This window comes from Hypanus sabinus, chromosome 4 (genome assembly GCF_030144855.1).
Source record: "Hypanus sabinus isolate sHypSab1 chromosome 4, sHypSab1.hap1, whole genome shotgun sequence".
In the NCBI taxonomy this organism is placed as follows: domain Eukaryota; kingdom Metazoa; phylum Chordata; class Chondrichthyes; order Myliobatiformes; family Dasyatidae; genus Hypanus; species Hypanus sabinus.
This window is the reverse complement of record NC_082709.1, coordinates 130,457,566-130,481,382: the sequence shown is the minus strand read 5'-3', so window position 1 is coordinate 130,481,382 and position 23,817 is coordinate 130,457,566. Positions and strand designations below refer to the sequence as shown.

The following is a 23,817-nucleotide window of genomic DNA, read 5'->3' as shown; positions in this document are numbered from 1 at the left end:
CAGACATGTTTTATACATTTAACAAGGTGCTTTATTAATGCAACAGAGTTCGTCATTTTTTTCAACGTTCGTCGTCAGCCGGGTCATACTGTCTGTGAACTCCCTGTCAGTTGCCTCCATACGCTCCAGTATTTGTTTTTTTAGTTTTAAGTCCTCCTGCGTGAGAGCCAACAGCTGTCCGTCTAAGTTTTTCTAGTCTGTAACTGAACAAACATGCACCAAGTCTTTCATGGCGAGATTCGGCACCAAACGTGTCGCTTGTTTTCGGTAGATGTGTCCTGCACATGCGCAGTAGGAGGAGATTCGCCGAAATATCTGTTTTAATGTGGACAAAAGTATTTTCAAAAATGCCTATTGTGGATGCCTATCGTTTTTACTCGAAACCAGCTTTTTCAAAATTATCTGGTCTAGTGTGGACGTAGCCTGTGGAGGAGATGCCATTTCCGATTTGTAAAGACTGGAGTCTGCAAGTGAGGAAATCAAAGGGCTAGTTGCATGAGATGGAGGCCTGGGTCTTGGGGCTTGCTGGTTAGTTTTGCTGAGCTGTAATCAATAAAGAGTATCTTGATGTATGCATTTTCACTGTCCAGATGTTCCAGAGTTAGTGAAGAGCTAATGAGATGGCATCTGCTTTTGACCTGTTGTGACAGCAGGTAAATTGGAGTGTATCCAAGCCACTCCTTGGGTAGGAGTCAATGTGCTTTATGACCAACATCTCAAAGCACTTAATCACAGTGGATGTACACTAAGTACTAATGGACAATAGTCATGGAAGCAGATTACCGCATTCTTGTTGGGCATCAGTATGATTGAAGCAAGAGGGTACTTCTAACTGCAGAAGTAAGGTTAAAGATGTCCGTAAACACTCCAGCCTGTTGTTCAGTACAGGTCTTCACTACTCGGCCAGGTACATCATCCGAGCCAGCTGCTTTCTGAGGGTTCACCCTCCTGAATGATGCTCTCACGTCAGCCTCAGACAAAACTCACAGCATCGTCAGGGGCTGTAAGTGTTTGAAGGTGCTTCCATGTGTTGTCAGTCAAAGAACAAAAAAAGGCATTGAGCTCAACTGGGAGTGAAACTCTTGTTTGTCACATTTTGCTTGGTTTTGCTTTGTAAGAGGTGATGGCATTGAAGTCCCACCACACCTGTCCAGCATCCACTGTTTCAAGTTGGGTCCAGAATTGTCACTTTGCATTTGAGACTTTGTATTTGCTGGGTCACCAGACCTGCATGCCACCAATCTCGCCCCCAGCAAATTGCAAATGTGTTGGTTCATCCAGGGCTTGTGAAAGACTAAATGAATTTGTGGGTACATGCTTGTCCACAACTTATTTGTTATGGTCCTCTGAGTTCTTGAACATGACCTGAGAGGTAATGTTGCAGCTATATAGGACCTGGTCAGACCCCATTTGGAGTACTGTGCTCATTTCTGGTTGCCTCACTCTAGGAAGGATGTGGAAACCATACAACAGGGTGCAGAGGAGATTTAGAAGGATGTTGCCTGAATTGGGGAGCATGCCTTATGAGAATAGGTTGAGTGAACTTGGCCTTTACTCCTTGGAGTGAAGGAGGATGAGAGGTGTCCTGATAGAGGTGTATAAGATGATGAGAGGCATTGATCGTGTGGATACCCAGAGGCTTTTTCCCAGGGCTGGAATGGCTAACATGTGAGGGCACAGTTTTAAGGTGTTTGGAAGTAGGTACCGAGGAGATGTCAGGGGTAAGTATTTTTTTAAAAGAGTGGCGAGTGTGTGGAGTGGGCTACCGGTGATAGTGGTGGAGGCAGATACTATAGGGTCTTTTAAGAGACTTCTGGACAGGTACATGGGGCTTAGAAAAATGGAGAGCTATGTGTAACCCTAATTAATTTCTAAATTAAGCTCATGTTCCGCACAGCTTTGTGGGCAGAAGGGCCTGTATTGTACTGTAGGTTTTCTGTTTCTATGACCCACTGACTGGAAGTAATCCCATAGCAGCTACTCCACCTTCCATAGCCACCTCTTTGTTCTCGCCTTTGGTGCCTGGTTCTGTTGCAGATGGCATATAAATAGAAGTGACGTAAAGGCAAGTGCATGCAATTTAGCAAGGACAGGCTTGAGATCTGAACAGTTGTCTGTTTCAGTGTTTGCTTGTATGCAATTGTACCGTAGAGGACAGCGATATTCTTGCCTGCCTCTGGAAGCATGGTTCCTGTGTTTAAGGTTGACTAAATCAGTAGTCAATCTATATTGTTTTTCGAGAGGGAAAACTCCTTGCTGAGATCTGGGTTGATGCAGAAAATATTCCAAGCTTCATTGTGACATGGCTTGCATGTTGGAGGTTCTACAGGTCTGGCACAGTTCCTGTAGTAGCACAGAGCTTTGCATTTTTCCCCTCATTGTACTAATAGGTGTATTGGTACCAAGATCCTGGCTTTGTCTGCTAAATTCCCCAATCTGATTTGGACAAACATGGAACACTGCAGTACAGGATTAGGCCATGAAGCCCACAGTGTTGTGCTGAACTAATTAAATGAGTAATTAAAAGCCTAACCAAACTAGCTCCTTCGGTCTACAGAAGTCCCTATCCCTTCATTCTCCTCATGTGCTAATTTTAAATGCCTCAATTATATTTGCTCACACTATCACCCTTGGAAACACATTCAAGGCACCCATGTTTTCATGTTCAAGCTACTAAGCATGCTGGAGACCTTTAATAACAAACTACTGCCCCGATTTTTCTGTTGACTTTCACCCTTGTAATTTTAAAATTAAATTTAATGTACAGTGCCTTGAAATTCCATGGAGTAAAGATTATGTTATTTGCATGAAAAATGATCAGAATCATTCTGACATGCGCAGTTGAATTTGTTGTTGCTTTGTTGCAGCAGTACAAGACATTAAAAAAAATTACTGCAGGTTACAATAAAATAAGCAGTGCAAAAGAGGATTAGCGAAGTGTTCATGGTCCAGATGAAAATCAAATGGAGTGGGGAAGAAGCTGCTCCTGAAACGATGAGTGTTTTCAAGCACTCGTTGTTTGAATTGTCAAGCACTCATCTACAATGAAAAGAGGGCATGGTGATTAAACCACATTTAGAATATTAGGTGGTTCAATTCTCAATGTCATCATACTTTAGAAGCATTTATTGGTCTTGAAATGGTATGATGTAAATTAACTTACCGTAAATTCTGGACATAAGCCGCTACTTTTTTCCCACGCTTTGAGCACTGCGGCCTATACTACGGTGCGGCTAATGCATGTTTTTTTTTCATGCCGCCAAAAACATTTTGCCTCGTAACAGTAGACCAATAAAATTGATGAGTAGTTCACAGAGGTCCAATGAAATTGTATGATAAATCAAGCGCACTTTCACAATTAAATTATTGTAAATCAGTCATTTGTACTCGCCCTCATCAACATGGAAAACACTCGAAGAAAAGCATATGATGCAGCTTTTAAGTTAAAGGTGATCAATCTGGCGGTTGAAGAAGGAAATCGAGCTGCTGCACATAATCTTGGCATAAATGAATCGATGGTGAGACGGTGTTGATGCCAGCGTGAAGTACTGAGTCAATGCAAAAAGACGACAAAAGCTTTCAGAGGTAATCATAGCAGATGGCCCGAACTTGAAAACTTTCTTGAAGACTGGGTTAACACACAAAGAGCAGGTGGCCGCGGTGTTTCCACCGTGCAGATCAGACTGAAGGCTAAAGCAATCGCCACCAAAATGAAAATCGAAGATTTGAGGTAGGCCATCGTGGTGTTTTCGATTTATGAGACGAAAAGGCCTGTCCGTCAGGGTACGCACGACTCTGTGTCAGCAGCTCCCTCCCAACCACGAGGAAAAGCTTGCTAACTCCACACATTCACTCAAACAAAGATAGCGGAGAATTCCATCGGGCCAGATGATATCATAAATATGGATGAAGTACCTTTGACGTTTGACCTGCCTCTCACTCGGACTGTTAATAAAAAAGGTGACTCGTCCATCACACTGAAAACAAGTGGCCATGAGAGAACGCATTTTACTTGTGTTCTGAGCTGCACAGCATCCGGACTAAAGCTTCCACTGATGGCGATTTTTAAGCGGCTGACAATGCCAAAGGAAAAATTCCCAAAAGAAATCATGGTGAAAGTCAATAAGAAAGGTTGGATGACGGAGAGTCTAATGAAGGATTGGCTGAGAGAGTGCTACGCCAAGCGACCAGGGGGATTTTTTCACAGAAAAAAAGCATTGCTCGTTATGGACAGCATGAGGGCCCATATAACAGATTCAGTGAAAGCTGCCATCAAGAGTACAAACTCAATTCCAGCTGTGATTACTGGGGGCACCACAAAGTATTTGCAGCCACTGGACATCAGCGTGAACCGGGCATTTAAAGTGGCGCTGCGCGTTGAGTGGGAGGCTTGGATGACGAGCGGCGAGAAATCCTTTACCAAAACAGGACGCATGCGAAGAGCATCTTTAACTCAAGTCTGCCAGTGGATCCTAAATGTGTGGAGCCGTGTCACAACATCCACCATCACCAATGGGTTTCGAAAGGCTGGACTGCTGCGTGATGAAGAGGACCGCGTGCGCTCAAGTGAGAGCGACAACGAAGAGACTGAAGTGAGTGACGAGATCCTGAGGTTGTTCAATTCGGACACTGAAGAAGAGGACTTTGATGGTTTTAGTGCGCAGGAGGAAGATGAAGAAGGCGATCAATAACTTTTCCTGGTAGGCTGCAGTATATATTTTTTTTTAACAGTCGTTAGGAGATATTGGAATGTTGTTCGTGCACTGTTCAGTAAAAAAGTATACACAATGTAATTTGTGTGTTACCGATACGTATGTATATTTAAAAGTAGCTGTGTTACAGGCACTGTTCGGAAAAAAAAAAGCATTTGCAATATGTATTTGTTTATGTTACCATACGGATTTAATTAAAAGTTTAAAAAATCCTCACGTGTAATATCTTTCTGTGTAAATATCTCATATTACAACGTGGGACACCTGCGGCTTAAAATCCGGTGCGGCCTGTACAAGTACAAAATTGATTTTCTTTCTAAAATTAGAGCGTGTGGCTTTTAATCAGGTGCGCTCTGTAGTCTGGAATCTACGGTAATTGTCCCAAGTCTGAAGAGATGTGCAAATGAGGGAAGACTCCAATTGTCATACATATGGCAAACAAAGGGGTGACATAACTAAAATATTTGATCAGGAAGATAAACTTTGTGGAAAAGGAAGTAATGAGGATCAGTTAAAGTTCAAATCAAAGGAGCATAATTGTAAAAGTAGCGTTTGGGCTATTTACAAAACTCCCATTGTGCAGGGGGGCCATAGCAGTCTTCTCTCAGAAAACTTTGAAATTTGGAAGACTAACATCCCTGTCTCACAATCATAATGGATATCAAGCCAAGTCGGCGGGGGGTGGGGGGGGGGGGGGGTAGCCTGGTTGATTGACAAGAGGGTCAAAGTTCTGAAATGTTCTTTGTCGAGTTTTATATTGTGATATTTTAATCACTTGACTTTATTTTGCAGACTTGCTGTTCTCAGCTCTTGTTGAACTTTGTACAACTGTCTGCTTTTTTTATTCTTAAGACCATGGTATGTAGGAACAGAATAAGGACACTTGGCCCAGCGACTCTGATCCACCATTCCATCATGGCTGATTTATTATTCCTTCAATCCCATTTTGTTCCTTTCGTCCATAACCCTTTACGTGCTGTCGAATCAGAACCTATCAACCTCTGCTTTAAATATAGTCACTGACTTGGTCTTCAGAGCTGTCTGTGGCAAAAGAAATTTTCATCTCTGATCATTTTTCTATTCTGAGGCTATGCCTTCTGGTCCTAGACTCTCCAACTCTAGGAGACATTTTCTCCATAATCCACTCTATTTAGGGCTTTCATATTTTATAGGTTTTAATGCGATTCCACACAGCAAGTATAGGTCCAGAAACATCAAACTCTTCTCATATATTAACCCTTTCATTTCCAGAATCACTCTTGTGAGCCTCCCCTGGACCCCCTGTAATGCCAGCACATCGTTTCTTTAGATAAGGAGCCCAAAACTGCTCACAATGCTCCAATTATGCTCTGACCAATGCCTTATAAAGTATCAGTATCATATCCTTGCTCCTGTATTGTAGTCACCTCAAAATGAATACTAATATATTATTTGCCTTCCTTACCACTCACTCAACCTGGGAAGGTGTGCTTTAAGGAACCCTGCACAAGGACTCGCAAGTCCCTTTGCACTTCTGATTTTTGGATTTTCTCCCATTTAGAAAATGGTCTATGCCCTTATTCCTTCCAAAGTGTATCACCATACACATCCCTACACTATATTCCATCTGCCACTTTTCTCCTATTCTCTCAATTCAAGTCCTTCTGCAGACTCACTACTACTTCATCACTGCCTGCCATTCCACATGTCTTTGTATCATCTGCAAGCTCGGCCACAAGACATTCAATTGCATCATTCAAATCATTGATATACAATATGAAAAGAAGTTGTCCCAATACTGACCCCTACAGAATGCTATTAGCCACTAGCTGCCAACCACATTTGGCCCCCTTTATTTCCACTCTTTGCCTCCTGCCAGTCAGCCAATCTTCTTTCCATGCTAGTTTCTTTCCTGTAATACCAAAGGCTCTTATCTTGTTGAGCAGCTACATATGTGCCACCTTATCAAAGGCCTTCTGAAAATCCAAGTAAACAGCATCCACTGACTCTTCTTTGTCTATCCTGCCTGTTAATCCCAACAGATTTATCAGGCAAGATGTTCCCTCAAAGAAACCATGCTGACTTTAGCCTACTTCAGCCTACTGTTTCTTTGGTCTTTAACAGCACAAGTGCACCACAAGGCTGTGTGCTTAGCCCCCTGTTCTACTTGCTTTATGCTTATGACTGTGAGGCTAAGTACAGCTCCCAGGCCATTTTTAAGTTTGACTGAGAGATTATTGTAATGGCACCACTTAGCCTGATTTTTAATCTTCCTCCTATATGCTGATTTATCACTACCTTTAATTCCGCCAACAATGGTGTCATCAGCAATGTCAGCAAGACAAAGGAGCTAATTATTGACTTCATGGAGGAGGAAAGTGGAGGTCCAGAGCCAGTTCTCATGGGTTAGAGGTGGAGAGAGTCAGCTACTTTAAATTCCTGAATATTATTACTTCAGAGGATCTACCCTGGATACAAAGTCTGATACCCTCCTTTAGCAGACAGCAACACAGCACCAAGTCCAGCTCCTCCACCAACAAGCAGCTCACTGATGGGGTAAACCTGCAGTACCAGATGTACTTGGAGTCCTGTATTGTCTTGCGATCATAAGAATGATTTTTTTAAAAAAGGAAGTATAAAACTTTGGTTGGCCCCCAAGAGACCACTGCATCTGACCAGGCTGATGTCTTACAGGATGTATCAATCTTCACTCGACTTCACTCACCTCATCACAGAACTGTTCCCATAACCTAAGAACATGCTTTCAAGACTCTTCAGTGCATGGTCTCAATATTTATTGCTTTCTTGCTTATTTAGTTATTTCCTTTTTCTTTTATTTGGACATTTTGTTGTCTTTTGCACACTGGTGGTCTGCCCATCCTGTTGAGTGCAGTCATTAATTGATTCAATTGTTTCTTGAAGTTTCTGAGCATGCTAACAGAAAAATTAAGCTCAGTGTTTTATATGGTGAAGTACATGTATTTTGTTAAGAAATTTATTCTGAACTTTTGAACATTATCACACCCCTCCAATTACCCTGAAACCTCATCCTTAATAGTGGACTGCAACACTTTCCCAACCACAGAAGTTAGGCTAACTGGCCTATAGCTTCCTTTCTTCTGCCTCCCTTCCTTCTCAAAGAATAGTGACATTAGCAATTTTCCAGTCCTCCAGAAACATTCCAGAATCTAGTGATTCTTTAAATATCATTTCTAATGCTTCCATATCTCTTCAGCTGCTTCTTTCAGAACCTGGGGTGTGGTGCATCTGATCTGTGACTGATTACCTTCAGACCTTTCAGTTTCTGAGGCACCTTCTCCTTAGTAACAGCAACTATATTTAATTCTGCCCCTTTCCTCTAGTAGGCTCAATCACAACCTATTCTAAAAAGCCACCTTGATGACATTCTCTTGGGATCCAGCATCTGCTGGCTTTCTCCGTCTACTTGCATAGTTAAGTCTTCAATGACTATCGCAACATTGCTCTTATTACATGTGTTTTGTATCTCTCATTTGCAATTTGTAGCTCACATCTGGACTACTGTTAGAGGGCCTGTGTATACAGTAACTCCCATCAGGGTATTTTTACCATTGCAGTTTCTTAACTATACCCACAAGGAATTTACTACTTCCAATCCTTTGTCTCTCTAAGGATTTCTTTTATTTTTTTTTAATATCGAGCCATCCCATTCTATCTGCCTGTCTGTCTGATACAAGACATATCATTAGATGTTAAGCTCCTAGCAATGATCTTCTTTCAGCCACAACTCTGATGCCCACAATGTCATACCTATCAATCTCTAACTGAGCTACAAGATCACTTACTTTGTTCAGTATATCTTCAAGTATAACTATCCATTAACCTTACTAAGTTTTTTTTTAAAAGCAGCAAATGGTAAGGCAAGAGCAACTAAAACAACTTTTCAGAGTATCTATTTTTTTGGAAAATTGAATACTAAACAGGAATGAAATCATTTTGCAATGTACAGTCAGCCCTCAGCCCTCATCTGCGGGTTCTGTATGCATGGATTCAACCAACCGTGGATCGGGAAAACCTGGAAGTTCTCTCTCCAACACTTGTTTGAGCATGTATAGCCTTTTTTTCTTGTCATTATTCCCTAAACAATATAGTATAACAACTGCTTACATAGCATTTACATTATATTAGGTATTATAAGTAATCTACAGATGATTTAAAGTATATGGGAGGATGTGCATAGGTTACCACAGATCAGGAATTAAAAAAAAGTTCTCTAAGTCAGAATAGGTGCAGCTGGTATTATTTAGCGTCAATCAGTCAAACGTTTGTCTTAGTATATATTTTACCTTTCTATGCATATAAAACACTTAAGAAATGTATGTATTTCAATAATTAAAGCACTGCGTTGCTTAGTAATTGTAGCTTTCATCAGGGCAGGGCCTTTCACATGCTCCGCTGGGTCCTGAAGTCCACCGCACTGAGACAGGTTAAATAAGGGACTTGAGCATCCCTGTTTTTTTGTATCCGCGGGGGGGCGGGGGGAGGTCCCGGAACCAATCCCCCGCAGGTAAGGAGGGCCGACTGTATATTACCCTCTTGTGCTGAGTGCCTGCTTGATACCAATGACTTTGTGTCCATTCCCAATGACTGTAATTGTTCTTTTACAGTGGTTTGTGAACACATAGAAAGTTTGTGAACACTTTAGGATTTTCTCTATTTCTGCATAAATATGATCAGATCTTCATGCAGGTCTTCAAACTAGATAGAGAACCCAATTAAATAACACTAATATACTTCATTTATTGAGAAAAATTATCCAATATTACATGTATTTGTTGGAAAAAGTATGTGAACCTTTGCTTTCAGTAACTGGTGTGACCCCTTGTATAGCAGTAACTTCAACCAAACATTTTCAGTAACTTTTGATCAGTCCTGCACATTAGCTTGGAGGAATTTTAGGCCTTACAAAACTGCTTCAACTCGGGGATGCTGGTGGGACTCACATGAACTGCTTGCTTCAGGACCTTCCACAGCATTTCTATAGGATTAAGGTTGGGACTTCGCCATTCCAAAACATGAAATTTCTTCTGCTCTAACCATTCTTTGGTAGACTGACTTGTGTGTTTAGGGTCATTGTCTTGCTGCATGACCCACTTTCTCTGGAGCTTCAGGTCATGGATGGATATCCTGACATTTTCCTGTAAAATTTGCTAGTACAATTCAGGATTCAGAATTCATAGTTGAATTCATCGAATTCAATAATGGCAAGCCGTCCTGGTCCCAAGGCAGCAAAGCAGGTCCAAACCATAACATTGCCACCACCATGCTTCACAGAAGGGATGAGATACTTGTGCTAGAATGCAGTGTTTGCTTTTTGCCAAACATAATGATTCTCATTTAAACCAAAAAGTTCTATTTGGGCCTTGCCCATCCACAGAACATTCTTCCAATAACCTGGCTCATCCATGTGATCTGTAGCAAACTTTAGTCAGGCATCCGTGTTCTCCTTGGGGAGTAGTAGCTTTCTCCTTGCAATCCTCCCATGCACATTGTTGTTCAGTGTTTTCCTAATGGTAAACTGATGAACACTAACCTTGGCCAATGCAAGAGGCTGGTAGCTCTTTGGATGTAACCATGGGGTTCTCTGTGATCTCCTGGAATATTACACGCCTTGCTCTTGGAGTGATTTTTGTTAGTCGACTACTCCTGGGGGATGGGGGATGAGTAACAAAAGTGTTGAATTTCCTCCATTTGTACGCAATTTGCCTGACTGTGGATTGGTGAAACTCTAGAAATGGTTTTGTATCCTTTTCCAGCCTGGTGACTATCAACAACTTTTTTTTTTCTGAGATCCCCAAAAATCTCATTTGACTGAGGCATGACACACTTCCAAAAACCTGTATGGTGAAGATCAGACTTTGATTTTGAAAACCATGTTTATGATTTTAAAATAGGGCAGGGCCTCCCACACTTCCATCTGATTGTCATCCCATCAATTGAAACACCTGACTCTTAATTTCCCCTTTAAATTAACTGATAATCCTAGAGGTTCATATACTTTTCCAACAAATACATGTAATGTTGGATCATATTTCTCAATAAATAAATTGACAAGTACAGGTCAACCTTCACTAATCTGACTACCTGCAGTCCGGCTCCTTCGATAATCTGGCACTGATTTCAAATTTTCCACGCAACTGTAATTTCACATTTCCCAGGCCACCATACCAATCTGCTGCGCATTGTTTTGGTTGCACTAGATCTGTTCACGTGTTGGCGCACTCTTGTAAGCACAGACAGGTGATTCCTCCTTGTTTTCCTGCATTTATTAATATTATTTTCTCTTCTTTGGCCCCAATTATGTCCCCAGTGAGTAAAGGAAATGCACCTCGTGCTGTGAAGTGAAAACACCACACATTATCCATTAAAGATGAGGTTGAACTCTTGGGGAAAAAAAACTGGACAGTGGTGTATCGGTGAAAAGCTTGTGCGAGTGTTACAACATTGGCTCTTCCACAGTGTACGATAGTGGTCACCAACCTTTTTAAGCCCAAGATCCCCTACCTCGGCCTTACTAAATCATTTAGTCACACGCATGCGAACCGGGCAGAAAAGACCAGAAGTAAAACACCGCAACCCAGAAACAACCTCTCTTTACAAACCGCTTTCAGTAGCGGGAGTATTGCTATATTACCATTATCCTAATTAATATTACTTTTATAATGCTCACAATGCAACAGTATTTGTGTATTTATTTTTCACTTTTTTCGAGATCTACTGGGAAAGTCTCAAAGATCGACTGGTCGATCGTGATCGACCGGTTGACGACCACTAGTGCACGATATAAAGTAATAGAAAGAAAAACTGCTACACTTTTCTTTGCTGATTAGTGGCTCAAAGAAACAGAAAGACAATGAAAGAAGAAGTTTAGAACTCAATAAAGTGTTGATAATGTGGTTTAATCTTCATGTAAGTGAAGGTGTTGAACTATCTGGAGATATGGTGAAGGAACAAGCAAAAGTGTTTCATGAAGAACTAGGACTAGATTGAGTGTGATTATAGTGAAGGCTGACTTCATCGGTTCAAACAGCGTTATGGCTTGCAGTTTTGTGCAGTGTGTAATGAAAAACATTCAGCAGTCAAGGGAGCAGCAGCAGAGTTTGTTGATGAGTTTGCCAAGTTAGTCTCCGATTTTTGGGGGTGGTGGTGGAATTAAGCTCCGAGCAGGTGTACAATGCTGATGAGACTACTTTGTATTGGAGATGTACACCAAGAAGAACACTAACAACAGCAGATGCAGAATCACCAACACGGTATAAGGCATCGAGAGATTGTGTGACTGCTAGGCTGCTGTAACGCTGCAGTAACCCACAGATGTAAGTTACTGGTCATTGGCAAAAGTTTATGTCCCAGGGCCTTCAAGGGTATGATGCAATTTCCTGTAATTTACCATGGTAACAAAAACAGATGGATTACAACTAGCATCACACTAGAATGGCTTAAACTATTTTGTTCCTGAAGCATGAGCTCACTGTGACTGATGGCCTGCACCACGACTGTAAGATGATACTTGTTTTAGACAACTGTTTGGCACACCTGAAAGCAGAACTCCTGGTTTAAAAAAGCAATGTTTTTGGTATCTTCCTGCCACCTAACCATGCGTTATTAATTCAACCCTTGGACAATGACATGTTACGTTCTCTCAAGTCGAAGTACCATTCCCTGTTTGAGGTGCCTTTTGAGTGCAGTTAATGCTGGCAGACCGGTAAAGGAATTTATAAAGGATTTTAATATGAAAGAGATGATTTACTGTGCTGCTAACGCTTGGAGGTCTGTAGAGCCATCCACGCTGAAGAATGGTTGGCATAGATTATGTCCAGGTTTAATATTTGAGTCTGCACCTGGTGAAGACACTAGAAATGACTTAACAGGCTTTAGAGTTTCCAAGGAAAAACAGATGTATGTGAACTGCTTTCTTTTGCTCAAGAGTTAACTAATCTTGCTGCCAAGAATCTTGCAACAAGGTTCAATGATGACAATGTTGAAGAATGAATGAATATAGATAAGGATGAGCCTACTGTTCATCATTATACTGACTCAGAAATTATGCAGATGGTTGTACATCCAGAGAAGGAAGATATTGGAGGAGAAAGCAGTGATGAAGATGAAGTTGTAGCAGAGACCTTCTATTGACAGGCTAATTAAGTTGACAGGTGAATTGCTGAAAGGATTAGAGCAATGAAGTTTTATAAATTGAGCAAGAAATAATGAGTGTTTATATGCTGCAGGATAAGCTAAATGGAGAGACCAAAATATACAAAACAGTTTACCTTAAAGATATGTTCAAGGCAATTGCTAGAAAAAGTGCAACAGGGGAGCTAACACTTCAAAATCCATTGCTATCAACTCTGGTCACCCAGATGTGCTGCCACCAACCAGTTTCAGCACCAGTTCCTTGCCGCTTCACTCATTTTCAAAATGAAGATGTTGATGATCCTGACAACCCCACACTTTCAGACATGTTACTTTGTCTGAAGGTATATTAAGCATCTCACTTTAGAAGCGGAAGTGCTCAACTTTTCTGTACAAGTTAATTCCTATACATTTACCATTACCCTTTATTTTATCTGTGCCTGTACAGAGTATAACTTTATTAAAATTTCACTTACTACTTATTTAATATTTGTTTTATTATTATCTAACTTGTACTAATTTACATGATATTTTAAAGGTATGATGAGGCGGTTAGATATTACTTAATGTGATCTTTCTGTAATCTGGCATTTTCACTAATCTGGCACTCAGATCCCAATGGTGCTGGATTAGTGACGGTCAACCTGTATAATGTTTTATTTAATTGTTCTCTTTATCTACTTTTAGGACGCACAAAGATCTGATCACGTTTTAGGTCATTTATGCAGAAATAGAGAATTCTGAAGGGTTCACCAACTTTCTAGCACCATTATACATGCTGAGGAAAGGAAAAACGTGCATTGGGAAATGCTATGGAACTAATTTAGAAGTATTTTTCTAAATTATCTCTATACCATTTTCTGTTATTCAATGATTTCACTTCACTATAAACAATTAACATTTTAATTTGTTTGATTTTTAGCTATTGGAATCAGCAATCAAAGAGAAACAACAATCGTGTGGGATAAAATCACTGGATCTCCACTCTACAATGCAATTGGTAAGGTGTTGTCCCTTTTACCCCTTTGCAGAATTGTTGGTTTCTATGGAAATGGAATAATTATTATATATTTCTGAAGCAAAGATTAAATAAAGTCACTCTATTCAAGGATGGCTTTTGGTTTTAACAACATGACAGAATGCAGCAGCCCTTGGTTTTTTAATTTTCACTTTAGTATAGAATAAGTTTCCCACATTTTAGAAATTTAAATTCCTAAGAGTAGCCATGGTTCTGATTTGCCTTGGATATCTTGGCAGCTGAATCTAGGATATTTTTAATACATTCTAGAAGTGTAATGTCAGATTTTTGCTTCTCAGTCCGGATTATTGTGCAATCATACCTGGGCAGTGTGATGTATTGACTCAAAGTAATGATAGTTATCATAATCTTACAAAGCATACACCCTAGCTGGCCAAACAAGTACTGTTTATTCCCCTCCTGAGATGCTGCTTGTCTTGCTGAGTTCCTCTAGCTATCTGTGCTTTGTATCTGTAAACTCGTTTCCAGAAGTCTGGCAGCAAACAGCAGGGTCTTCACTTGGGAAGTTGCCATGGACTTGTGCTATCCCTAGCTGAATGTTGGCCAGTTTCTCATTTCTCTTTGTTTTGTGTCAGCTTCATACCCTTTACTTGAGGCTCTGTCAGTATTGCATTGGTCCCTTAATACTTCATCCTTATTGACCTGAACCAGTCTTTTAATTTACTTACATCAGTGTGCAGCTTCATCTCAAAAAAGATTATGCCAAGCTTAGCCTTGCTTGTCTGAGCTTTTACTGGAGTGAGTTTTCAAATTTAAGTCAAAGGCATCTGTCAAGTGAAGATGTAGTTTTTTCTTAATCGTTTCTTGGTGCCCCCTCTCCATTTTGTCAGCTGTTATGTTGTGAGCATCAATTAACTTCTCTAATTGTAACTGTGTTAGTTTTTAACCTCAGTTATAACATGTGATACAGTAACTGAAATACAAGAATCATCAATTTTTCTTACATTTACGCAATCAAAAGCTTTAATAAAACTTTTGGATAGGAAAATATATCAATTAATTATGAATGACTTCAGCAATAGAATTTAATTTGGGTCTTTGGGTTAAACAGGACAGAATTTGGAGTAGGCCAGATGTTCCCTTGATGATCTCTGCAATCACTTGTCACCAGAATCCCCACCAATCTACCTAAAGCCCAGAATACCATGGACAGTGCACCTTCTGAGGTCTGATCGTTACAGATGGCTGGCACTTAATCTACTTCAGGACTTGTATACTGAAGTGGAACCCATTTGTTAGTGACATTGGTAATTTGATGGACTAGGATTTTATGTAAGACTGTGATGCGCATTTATCATTTGTGCTTTTTCAGGTCAAGACTTCAAAAATGAGGCTTAAAGGCCCGAGAAGGATTTCTGTAGAGATTGTTCAATATCAGATTTCACTTTTGTCTTAGCAATTTTAATGAATGAACACATGCCACACAAGTGTAATGATAGAATACTTGGGGTGAAGCTGTTTGGGTCACTGAACCCACAGGTTCTTTACAATAAATATTTTAGCACATTTATTCCATTGCCCTTTCCCCAGAGCCCAATGTTTTTCTACCTCAGTGGCAATATTGTTCTTTTGAAACAGTATTTTCATTTACTTCCATCAGTTGGAGGAGGTCAAGTTTAGATTACAATTACTGTTATAGTCAGAACAGTACAGCACAGAAAAAGGCCCCCTAGGCCCATCTAGTTCGTGCGGAACCTTTAAACTGCCAATTCCCATTAACCTGCACCCAGACCATAGCCCCCCATGCCCCTGCCATCCATGTACCTATCCAAACTTCTCTTAAATGTTAAAACCGAGCTTGCATGCACCACTTGCACCAGCACGTCATTCCACACTCACGACCCTTTCACCCTTGACCTCTGGTTGTAGTACTAACCTCAGTGGAAAAAGCCTGCTTGCACTTACCCTAACTATACCCCTCATAATTTTGTGTACCTCTATCAAATCTCCCCTCAGTCTCCTATGTTACAAGGAATAAAGTCCTAATCTATTCAGTCTTTCCTTTGTAACTTATTCCAGTACCATCAATGGCTGGTAATTGTCTCTGTACTCTTTCAAACTTGTTTGCATCTTTCCTTTAGGTAGAGGACCAAAGCTGCACACAATACTCCAAATTAGGTCTCACCAACATTTTGTACAACTTCAACATAACATCCCATCTCCTGCACTCAATACTTCGATTTAAGAAGGCCAATGTGCAAAAAGCTTTAATGACCACAATCTGTGAGGATTGGTAATAATATTTCCTCCTCGCTAACGATCAAAATTGGCAGACCTCGAACGTGTGCTTAGCCCACTGCTGTACTTTCTCTATACCCATGACTGTATGGCTAGGCATGGCTCAAATCCCATCTATAAATTTGCTGATGATACAACCATTGTTGGTGAGATCTCAGGTGGAGATGAGAGAGTGTACAGGAGCAAGATGTATCAGTTAGTTGAGCGCTGCTACAGAAACAACCTTGCACTCAACATCACTAAGACGAAAGAGTTGATTGTGGACTTGAGGAAGGATAAGATGAGGAAACGTGAACCAATCCTCTCAGATGAATCAGAAGTGGAGAAAGTGAGCAATCTCAAATTCTTGGATGTCAAAATCTCTGGGGATCGAACCATCACAACATATCAATCCAGCTATAATGAAGGCAAGACAGCAGCTAAATTTCATTAGGAGTTTGAAGAGATTTAGTTTGTCACCTAAAACACTTGACACTTTCTGGTATGTGGCGGATTGGTGGGGGTGGTCTCTATTGCATAAGACTCAAAGCTACAGGAAGCTGTAAAGTTAGTCTGCTCTATCTTGGGTACTAGCCTCCATAGTATCCAAGACATCTTCAAGGAGCAATGCATCAGAAAGGTGGAGTCCATTATTAAAGACTTCACCATCCAGGACATGCCCTCTTCTCATTGTTATCATCAGCAAGGAGATACAGAAGACTGAAGAACAGCATCTTCCCCTCTGCCATCTAGTGAACTTATGGACACTACCTCACTTTTTTATATTATTTGTTTTGCACCATTTTTAATTTAACTATTTAATATACATATTCTTACTGAATTTTTTCTTTCAATATTATCGTGTATTGCATTGTACTGCTGCTAAGTCAACAAATTTCACAACACATGCCGGTGGTATAATCTGATTCTCATTCTGAACCTGTTGTGGTAATTGACAGATAGTGGAAAAGGCCACAACTGTGACTGGTCCTTTGGCCTCTGGGCATCCACCACTGATTGAATTTTTTTTTCAGCACACTTGTGTGAATCTTGTGCATCAGTGGTGTGACCACAGTAAGTGATGCTTGGTTTAAAGAATTCTCAATTGGCAAGTCCTGCTGAGCCCATAATCTGGTCTTTTTAACACTGTCTTGAGATTTTGGAGATGTTCCTTGTCATCCTTGCTGGTAACAATGATGTTATTCAGGTAACACTGAGTGTCTGGACAGCACCAGATCTATAGCTTTCTTCCAGAATGCAGGTTCCGATGCTACTTCAAAAACAAGCCTATTATAGTGGTAAAGTCCTTTGAGTGTTTATGGTGAGAAACACTTTGGACTCTTCCACCACCATCTGTTGGTAGGCTTCAGCTAAGTCCACTTTGCTGAAGTGTTTTCCTGATATTCTGGGCAGAGGGTGTTGATCTGCTTTCAATATTGGTTTAATGGCAACCTTAAAATCACCACAGATCCAGACAGTCCTATCCTTGGCTACTGGGACCACTGGTGTTGCCCATGGGGGTGGGGGTTCCTTTCAACCGAGGAAAGAATTCCTTCAGCCTCCATGCGATCTAGCTCACTGGCTGTTCACCATGGAAGGAATTGGAGAGGCTTTGTAAAACTTGGGTGTGGCATTGCAGGATGGATTGCCAGTCAGCCTCCCACCCCTCCTTGTGCCTTGTTGGTTGTTATATTTTGCTGATACAACTATCGTTCACACAGAAATTATATTCTCAGTTGGATGTCTGCAGGCTTCAGTTCACTATTTTTGAAATGGTGTTCAAATTCTTTTTGTGGAATGACTCAAGTAGCTGAGCCAGTGTACAATTCCATTTTAATTAGTTTGCTGTTCACCTCTGGTTAGTTTTCTCAATGTAAGTCTCAAGGCTACTTAGTCCTGTGTCATTCTCGTCATTATTAGATTTTTCCTGAACAGCATGCGGATTAGTGCTCATTTTGAAGCTGCAACTTGACTTTTCATCTTTTCCTCTTCCCTGTGCAGTCCATTTATTTTTTTCTGCCTGACATGTACATTATGTGCGTCTGTCTTTGTATTTTCTTCAAGTTTCACCTTTAAACCTGCATTATTTTGTTGAATGTGATCCCCTGTGATGATGGTAACGTAATTTGTTTGATCAGACCAGTTTCTGTTTAGACACTACTATTTTGATAATGCTCACTTTCACTCCTGGCAGCAACTCAATTGCGTCTGGCTGCTGTTTCCATTGTTACAGGATTTTACCTGCTCTTTTAAATGAGTTTGCTTCAGTTAGGAGCAGTTTCTGAATGCTATCTTGTAAGATGTCACAAACTAAACAAACTCAGTGCCTCATTAAGCCCACCACTGAACTGACAACGTTTGGACAATTTATTCAATTCAGCCACACGAGCTGAAATGGGGGCTCCCATTCCTTTTGATTCCACTTATAAGATCTGAAGTGTTCTGCAAAAGTAGTGTAATCAACAACTATTTTGGTTCTGCATTACTTTCACAATATCAGCAAAGTCATTCTAGCTGGTTTGGTTGGAATAGTTAAACTTCTGAGCAAACTGTCTTTCCACCCACTGCACTCGGCAATGCTGGCACTAGTTTTCCATCAAGTATTTCATTTGCTTAAAAATGCTGCTCAGTTCATTCAGTATACTTCCAGTTATCTGTTGTGCAATAGAATGCATATATCTTTCCAATGTAGCCAGTTATTCTGCTTTTTAAATTTTTTATTATCATCATCACCTGGTACTCACTGTTTATGAACTCGTGTCATACTCGTTACTTGTTAATTTTGTTCATTTTCTGCCTTTTTTTTTTAACTCAAATGTCTCCCACCCCTTTTGAAGAAAACCATGCTGTGTTTCAGCAGGTAGGTAGTTGTCTTGGGTTTGTTTTAAAACTTCTTTGTCACCACTTATGTTTTTTAACTTCTGAATCTAAGTAAAGGAAAAACATACGAACTGGGGCATGTGCCTACTCTTTTTTGTAGTGAAGCACTCACATATGACAAGTTGACGTAATGGTGTATGCTCTTCATGTACTACTCGCACATAGCCCATGATGTATTTTGTAGACAAAGAAAGCTTAGTCAAATATTTACAGTGGTACTCAATATTACTGAAATATTAAATACACTGCAGCAGTAACCTTCAGTTTCCTCGCCCTTAGCTCATCACTGGCAGTTACAGCATGCTGTTTGCTGACCGCTGGTACATCGGGATGGTGACTTAGGGTGTTTGTTTAACCCGGAAAATTATTTTCTTTTGGAAAGAGAATCGTAAGCATACAGCTTCGGGAATATAGCAAGCTGCCCCATGCAGTTAATGATTTAAGGTCCCAGGCCAACAATCCCAACCTGTAGTAAAACTGCAAGATATTTTGCTACTTAAATCTTTTTGTAAATTATTTGCAGGAGTTTCATTATAGCCAGTGCTATTCATTTCAGTTTGCATACCTGCTACATTCAGATGCCGTTAAGTTTGTATTATTTTTAACTGGGTGTAAGTTATCCCTTAACCTGCAGCAGTTAAACCCAGTCAGGATTCCAATAAGTAGAGCACAATGCTCCTATGCTTTTGGTTGAAGACACTTTATTAGGGCTATTGCACATTGCTGTGCCTGTGGTACTGGATTTAAGTGACCTTTCACTTCTCTTGCTCTTTGTTCATTCCAAGCAGCTGGATTGGAGGAGTTTTGAGGAATATGGGACACGGTCAAATGGGATCAGTGTTGCAGGCACTGGTTAACATGGACAAATTGATCTGATGGGCCTGTTTCATGCTATATTATCGACTCTTAACTGGAAAAGTGAAAAATCAACTTGCTATTAAATTGCAAAGAAGGCAAGAGGCAAATGTATAAGTTAAAGGGATTTCTCTGATCGAACCAAAGCTAAGGTTGTTTTGAAAGCTGATTTAATTTGGCTGAATAGTTAATCAGGGCGTTTGGAGAGAACAGTCAAAAGGTCACATTAAATCCACGAAGTGCAGAGTTGTTGGAAATTCCAAAGTCAGGCAGTGCAAGTGCAAGGAGAAAACTGAGTCAGCTTTGCAGGTAGATTGCATCTGTCCAGAAGACAAGTTTCCTGAAGCTGAAGAATCCATGGGACAGAAAATAAAAATAACAGACATGTGTAAGCCCTGGGGTCATTTTGGATGCAAATCTGATGCATAGTTTTCTAATATGCAGTGGAGGAGACAATAACAGAACACAAATGCTATACAGTGAACTGAATAAAACCAAATGCTGATTAGATGATTACTTGCAGAGCAGTTGTGTTTAGTCCACTTTCCTGTTCTGAGCACTGAGTTGAATGACATCATGCTTTCTTTTGTTTTGCGTTGCATGTTTGTACCCACTCATTTACCTTGCCCCATATCCCCTTTAATCCTGTATACATTCTCCTCCATTTTGGAGGATTTCTGTTACCGCAGAGCCCTCTATTTTTCTAAGTTCCATGTATTTTGGTTTCTTTTTATCTGTTGTATTGGTCACATGGAAATGATTAGTCGAGCATTATTTTTTTTAAATCAGTGCTGCCTCTATTTAAATAGAGGCTGTTTTTTGGTTTGGAGAGCGAGGCTTTGCCTACGCTTCTAGTAAAAGTAAGCTGAAAATCAGCATTGCACACAATGCATCTGTCCCCATTAGGAAGTGTAAAATGTTCAGACTTGAACTGTTACATGGTCAGTAACAATCTGACCATACTTGTTGAGCTGTATTAATCTCTACTAAGCAGATGACCATCTTTCCACTTGTATTGTCGTTGCTACATATTACTCTCTGCCCTTGCAGTGCTTTGTGTACAAACCTAGGCAAGGAGTTAAACACCTTCCCAATAATTGCCCAAAGCTGGAAGTTTTCTTCAGGGTTTTTAATGAGAAAACTTTTTTTGACACTGGATAAAGTTAAGTAAAACTCGTATTAAGTTCAATACAGAATCAGCACGCACATAAATATACAAATATTGATTATTCTCATGATCATTAAACAAAGTAATATGCACATACAACATTCTATAGTATGCCAGTGAACTTGTGGCACAACAATAGTTTAATAGTGATAAACAATAAATCTAATATTTCCTTCAAAGCATGCCTGCTAAGTGTTTACCAATATGAACTAAACTTAATATTCGGAGAGATTGCTGTTTCAAAAGCAAATAGAGAGTGGATAGACAAGGAATGCCACTCTACTGTCTGTGCTTTAAGTTGAAATCCATTTTAACCCACACAAGATATGATATTAAACAGCTTGCGAACAGAAAGTGATATTTGTACAAAATGAACAGTGCTTCTAGTGGCAGAACAATTGTCATTAGTTAATTAGAACTGCGGAAATATGGCAGAGGCAATATTCTGCCTCTTGCACTTCTCTTCCAATTTCTTGAGCCCTTCCTCCATTCTTTCTTTGCCAGGCTGAGTGGCTAGAGTAGAGAATGTTTATAGATGCATAGGGACTTCTCTGAAGGGTTTATGTGACAAGCCACTTTAAAGACTGTATTAAATGCTTATGGTAGCAGGAGTTGAAGTTGTCATGACAATGCATAGCTTCTGCCTATGTTTGCTATTTGACATTGAGCTCTCAGATGGTATAAGGTAGTAGAGCCAGAAGTGTTGACGTAGCTGGCCAGCAGTTGCATGCTGAAATGCATCCCGCCTGAAGAGATCTGAGGTTGAATCTGACCCCTCTGCCATCACATGTTCCTTCCACTTTTCTCTAGGATGCCTCACGGGCACGTCCTGTAGTCCAGTTACCTTTTACAGGACTTTGAAATATTGGTTTCAGATTGATTGTGAAGTTTGTTCACATTGTCTATGTCTTGTAATTGAAAAATGAAATGATAGGCAGATTGAACAAGTACTGTAAGCAGCCAAACTTGTGGCAGCTGCTCGATAGCCACCTAATTCTCCCCCCTCTGTAGCTGATTCAGTTGATATAGTGTTGACTGGCTGGTGCAGCTGCAAACAGAAATTTAAATGCCATCTGCAAGAGAAAGGTAGTGCATGTATGCAATGAACTGCATCTGGGCAGCATTGCTGCCATTATGAATAACTGAGTGGAAATTATGTGATTTGCCTTTCGGAATAGTAGGAACAGCATTGGGGGCATGTGACCTTTAACAGCTGTGATTATTGGAATTATCACTAATTAAAATCACTAATTTTTATAGATGCACTGTAGAAAGCATTCTTCTAGGGTGCATCACAACCTGGTTTGGAAGTCGTCCTATCCAAAACCAGAAGAAGCTGCAGAAGATCGTGAACATAGCCCAGCGCATCACACGAACCAATTTTCCATCCTTGGACTCGCTTTACACTGCACGCTGTTGGAGCAGTGCTGCCAGGATAATCAAGGACACGACCCACCCAGCCAACACACTTTTTGTCCCACTTCCCTCCAGGAGAAGGTTCAGGAGCTTGAAGATTTGTACGGCCAGATTTGGGAACAGCTTCTTTCCAACTGTGATAAGACTACTGAACAGATCCTGACCCGGATCTGGGCCATACCTCCCAAATATCCAAACCTGATTTGCACTACCTTACTTACCCCTTTCTATTTTCTAATTATGATTCATAATTTAAATTTTTATTATGTTTACTTTGATTTGTACTTCAGGGAGCGCGAAGTGCAGAATCAAATATTGCTGTGATGATTGTACGCTCTAGTATCAATTGTTTGGTGACAATAAAGTAAAATAAGGTATTGGATCACTAATGGATGTGTTTTTACATGGAGCACGGGCTGACAGTAGGTGTTTGTTGGAGGGAGAGCATGCCTTTACCTTGACCATCCTTCGGAGGTCAAAGAACATTTGCATGTCTCCAATAATCTGGGCATGATATACTGATTAATAATCTATTAATGACCTGCAGCTGGATGTTCTTCATGACTAATCTGGATGGAGTTAAGAGCTTTTATATCTACTCTCCACTCAGCATCCAGTGTGTGCTGTTTTATATGGCTTTCCCCAAAGCCAAAATTGCTTCCAGAAGCTGAGGGCCTGCATTTCAAGCAATGAATGCAAGACATCAAATGATGGAGTCATTTTCAAATTTATTCCCTGTGAAGAAGCATTATTGCAATAAACCGTCTGGTTTGTGTTGGATGTAGCACTTGTGATAGGTAGAAACACGCAGTTAATGTACTACCTGCACTGGTTTAAATTAACTCGAGTTGATTGCGTGCCATCTTGTCACCTCCCATCTTTCTAGTCCTGTTTCTACATCAATTACTTAGTTTGACTTTTCTAATGTGTTACAAAATCCCGTAACTGGATCACTTACCAGCAAAGATAGAGAGGTCCATTAAAGTCTGATGGTACTATTTTTAAAAGTCTTTATTTATAAAGGGGCACAAAAATAAGATTAATACAAACATTCAGCTAATATACATTGTCACTACTCAATCTAAAAGCACGGGTCTAATAATAACCATCAATAAGAAACAGCTCGATCGTTTGTCTAGGAGATAATGTATTGTCCGTTGGAAATATAAAAGTCACTCAGGTCCTGCAGGCCTTTTGGGGGACCACTGGGTTTTCACTTGTTGGAGAGAGAGAGAGAGAGAGAGAGAGAGAGATTAGTGAGAGAAGAAACTTGCCCGGGTCTTTTATGAAGCAAATCCGTTGAATCAGGGGAGCGGGCTTCCCCGTTGTTAGCTAAAAGCTGGTTTCCGTGGTTCCAGTCACCGATTCCAGCCGCGGAA

The 23,817-nt window shown here is 40.4% G+C and overlaps 1 protein-coding gene across 2 annotated transcripts in view; it reads left to right on the top strand.

Moving 5' to 3' along the window:
* gk (glycerol kinase) overlaps window positions 1-23,817 on the top strand; it is a 128,744-nt gene that overhangs the window by 47,572 nt on the left and 57,355 nt on the right. For both annotated transcript variants that reach the window (XM_059968172.1, XM_059968171.1), the window contains exon 4: window positions 13,786-13,863. In XM_059968172.1, the coding sequence (XP_059824155.1) occupies window positions 13,786-13,863 (78 nt within the window). The remainder of the gene's footprint in view (window positions 1-13,785; window positions 13,864-23,817) is intronic.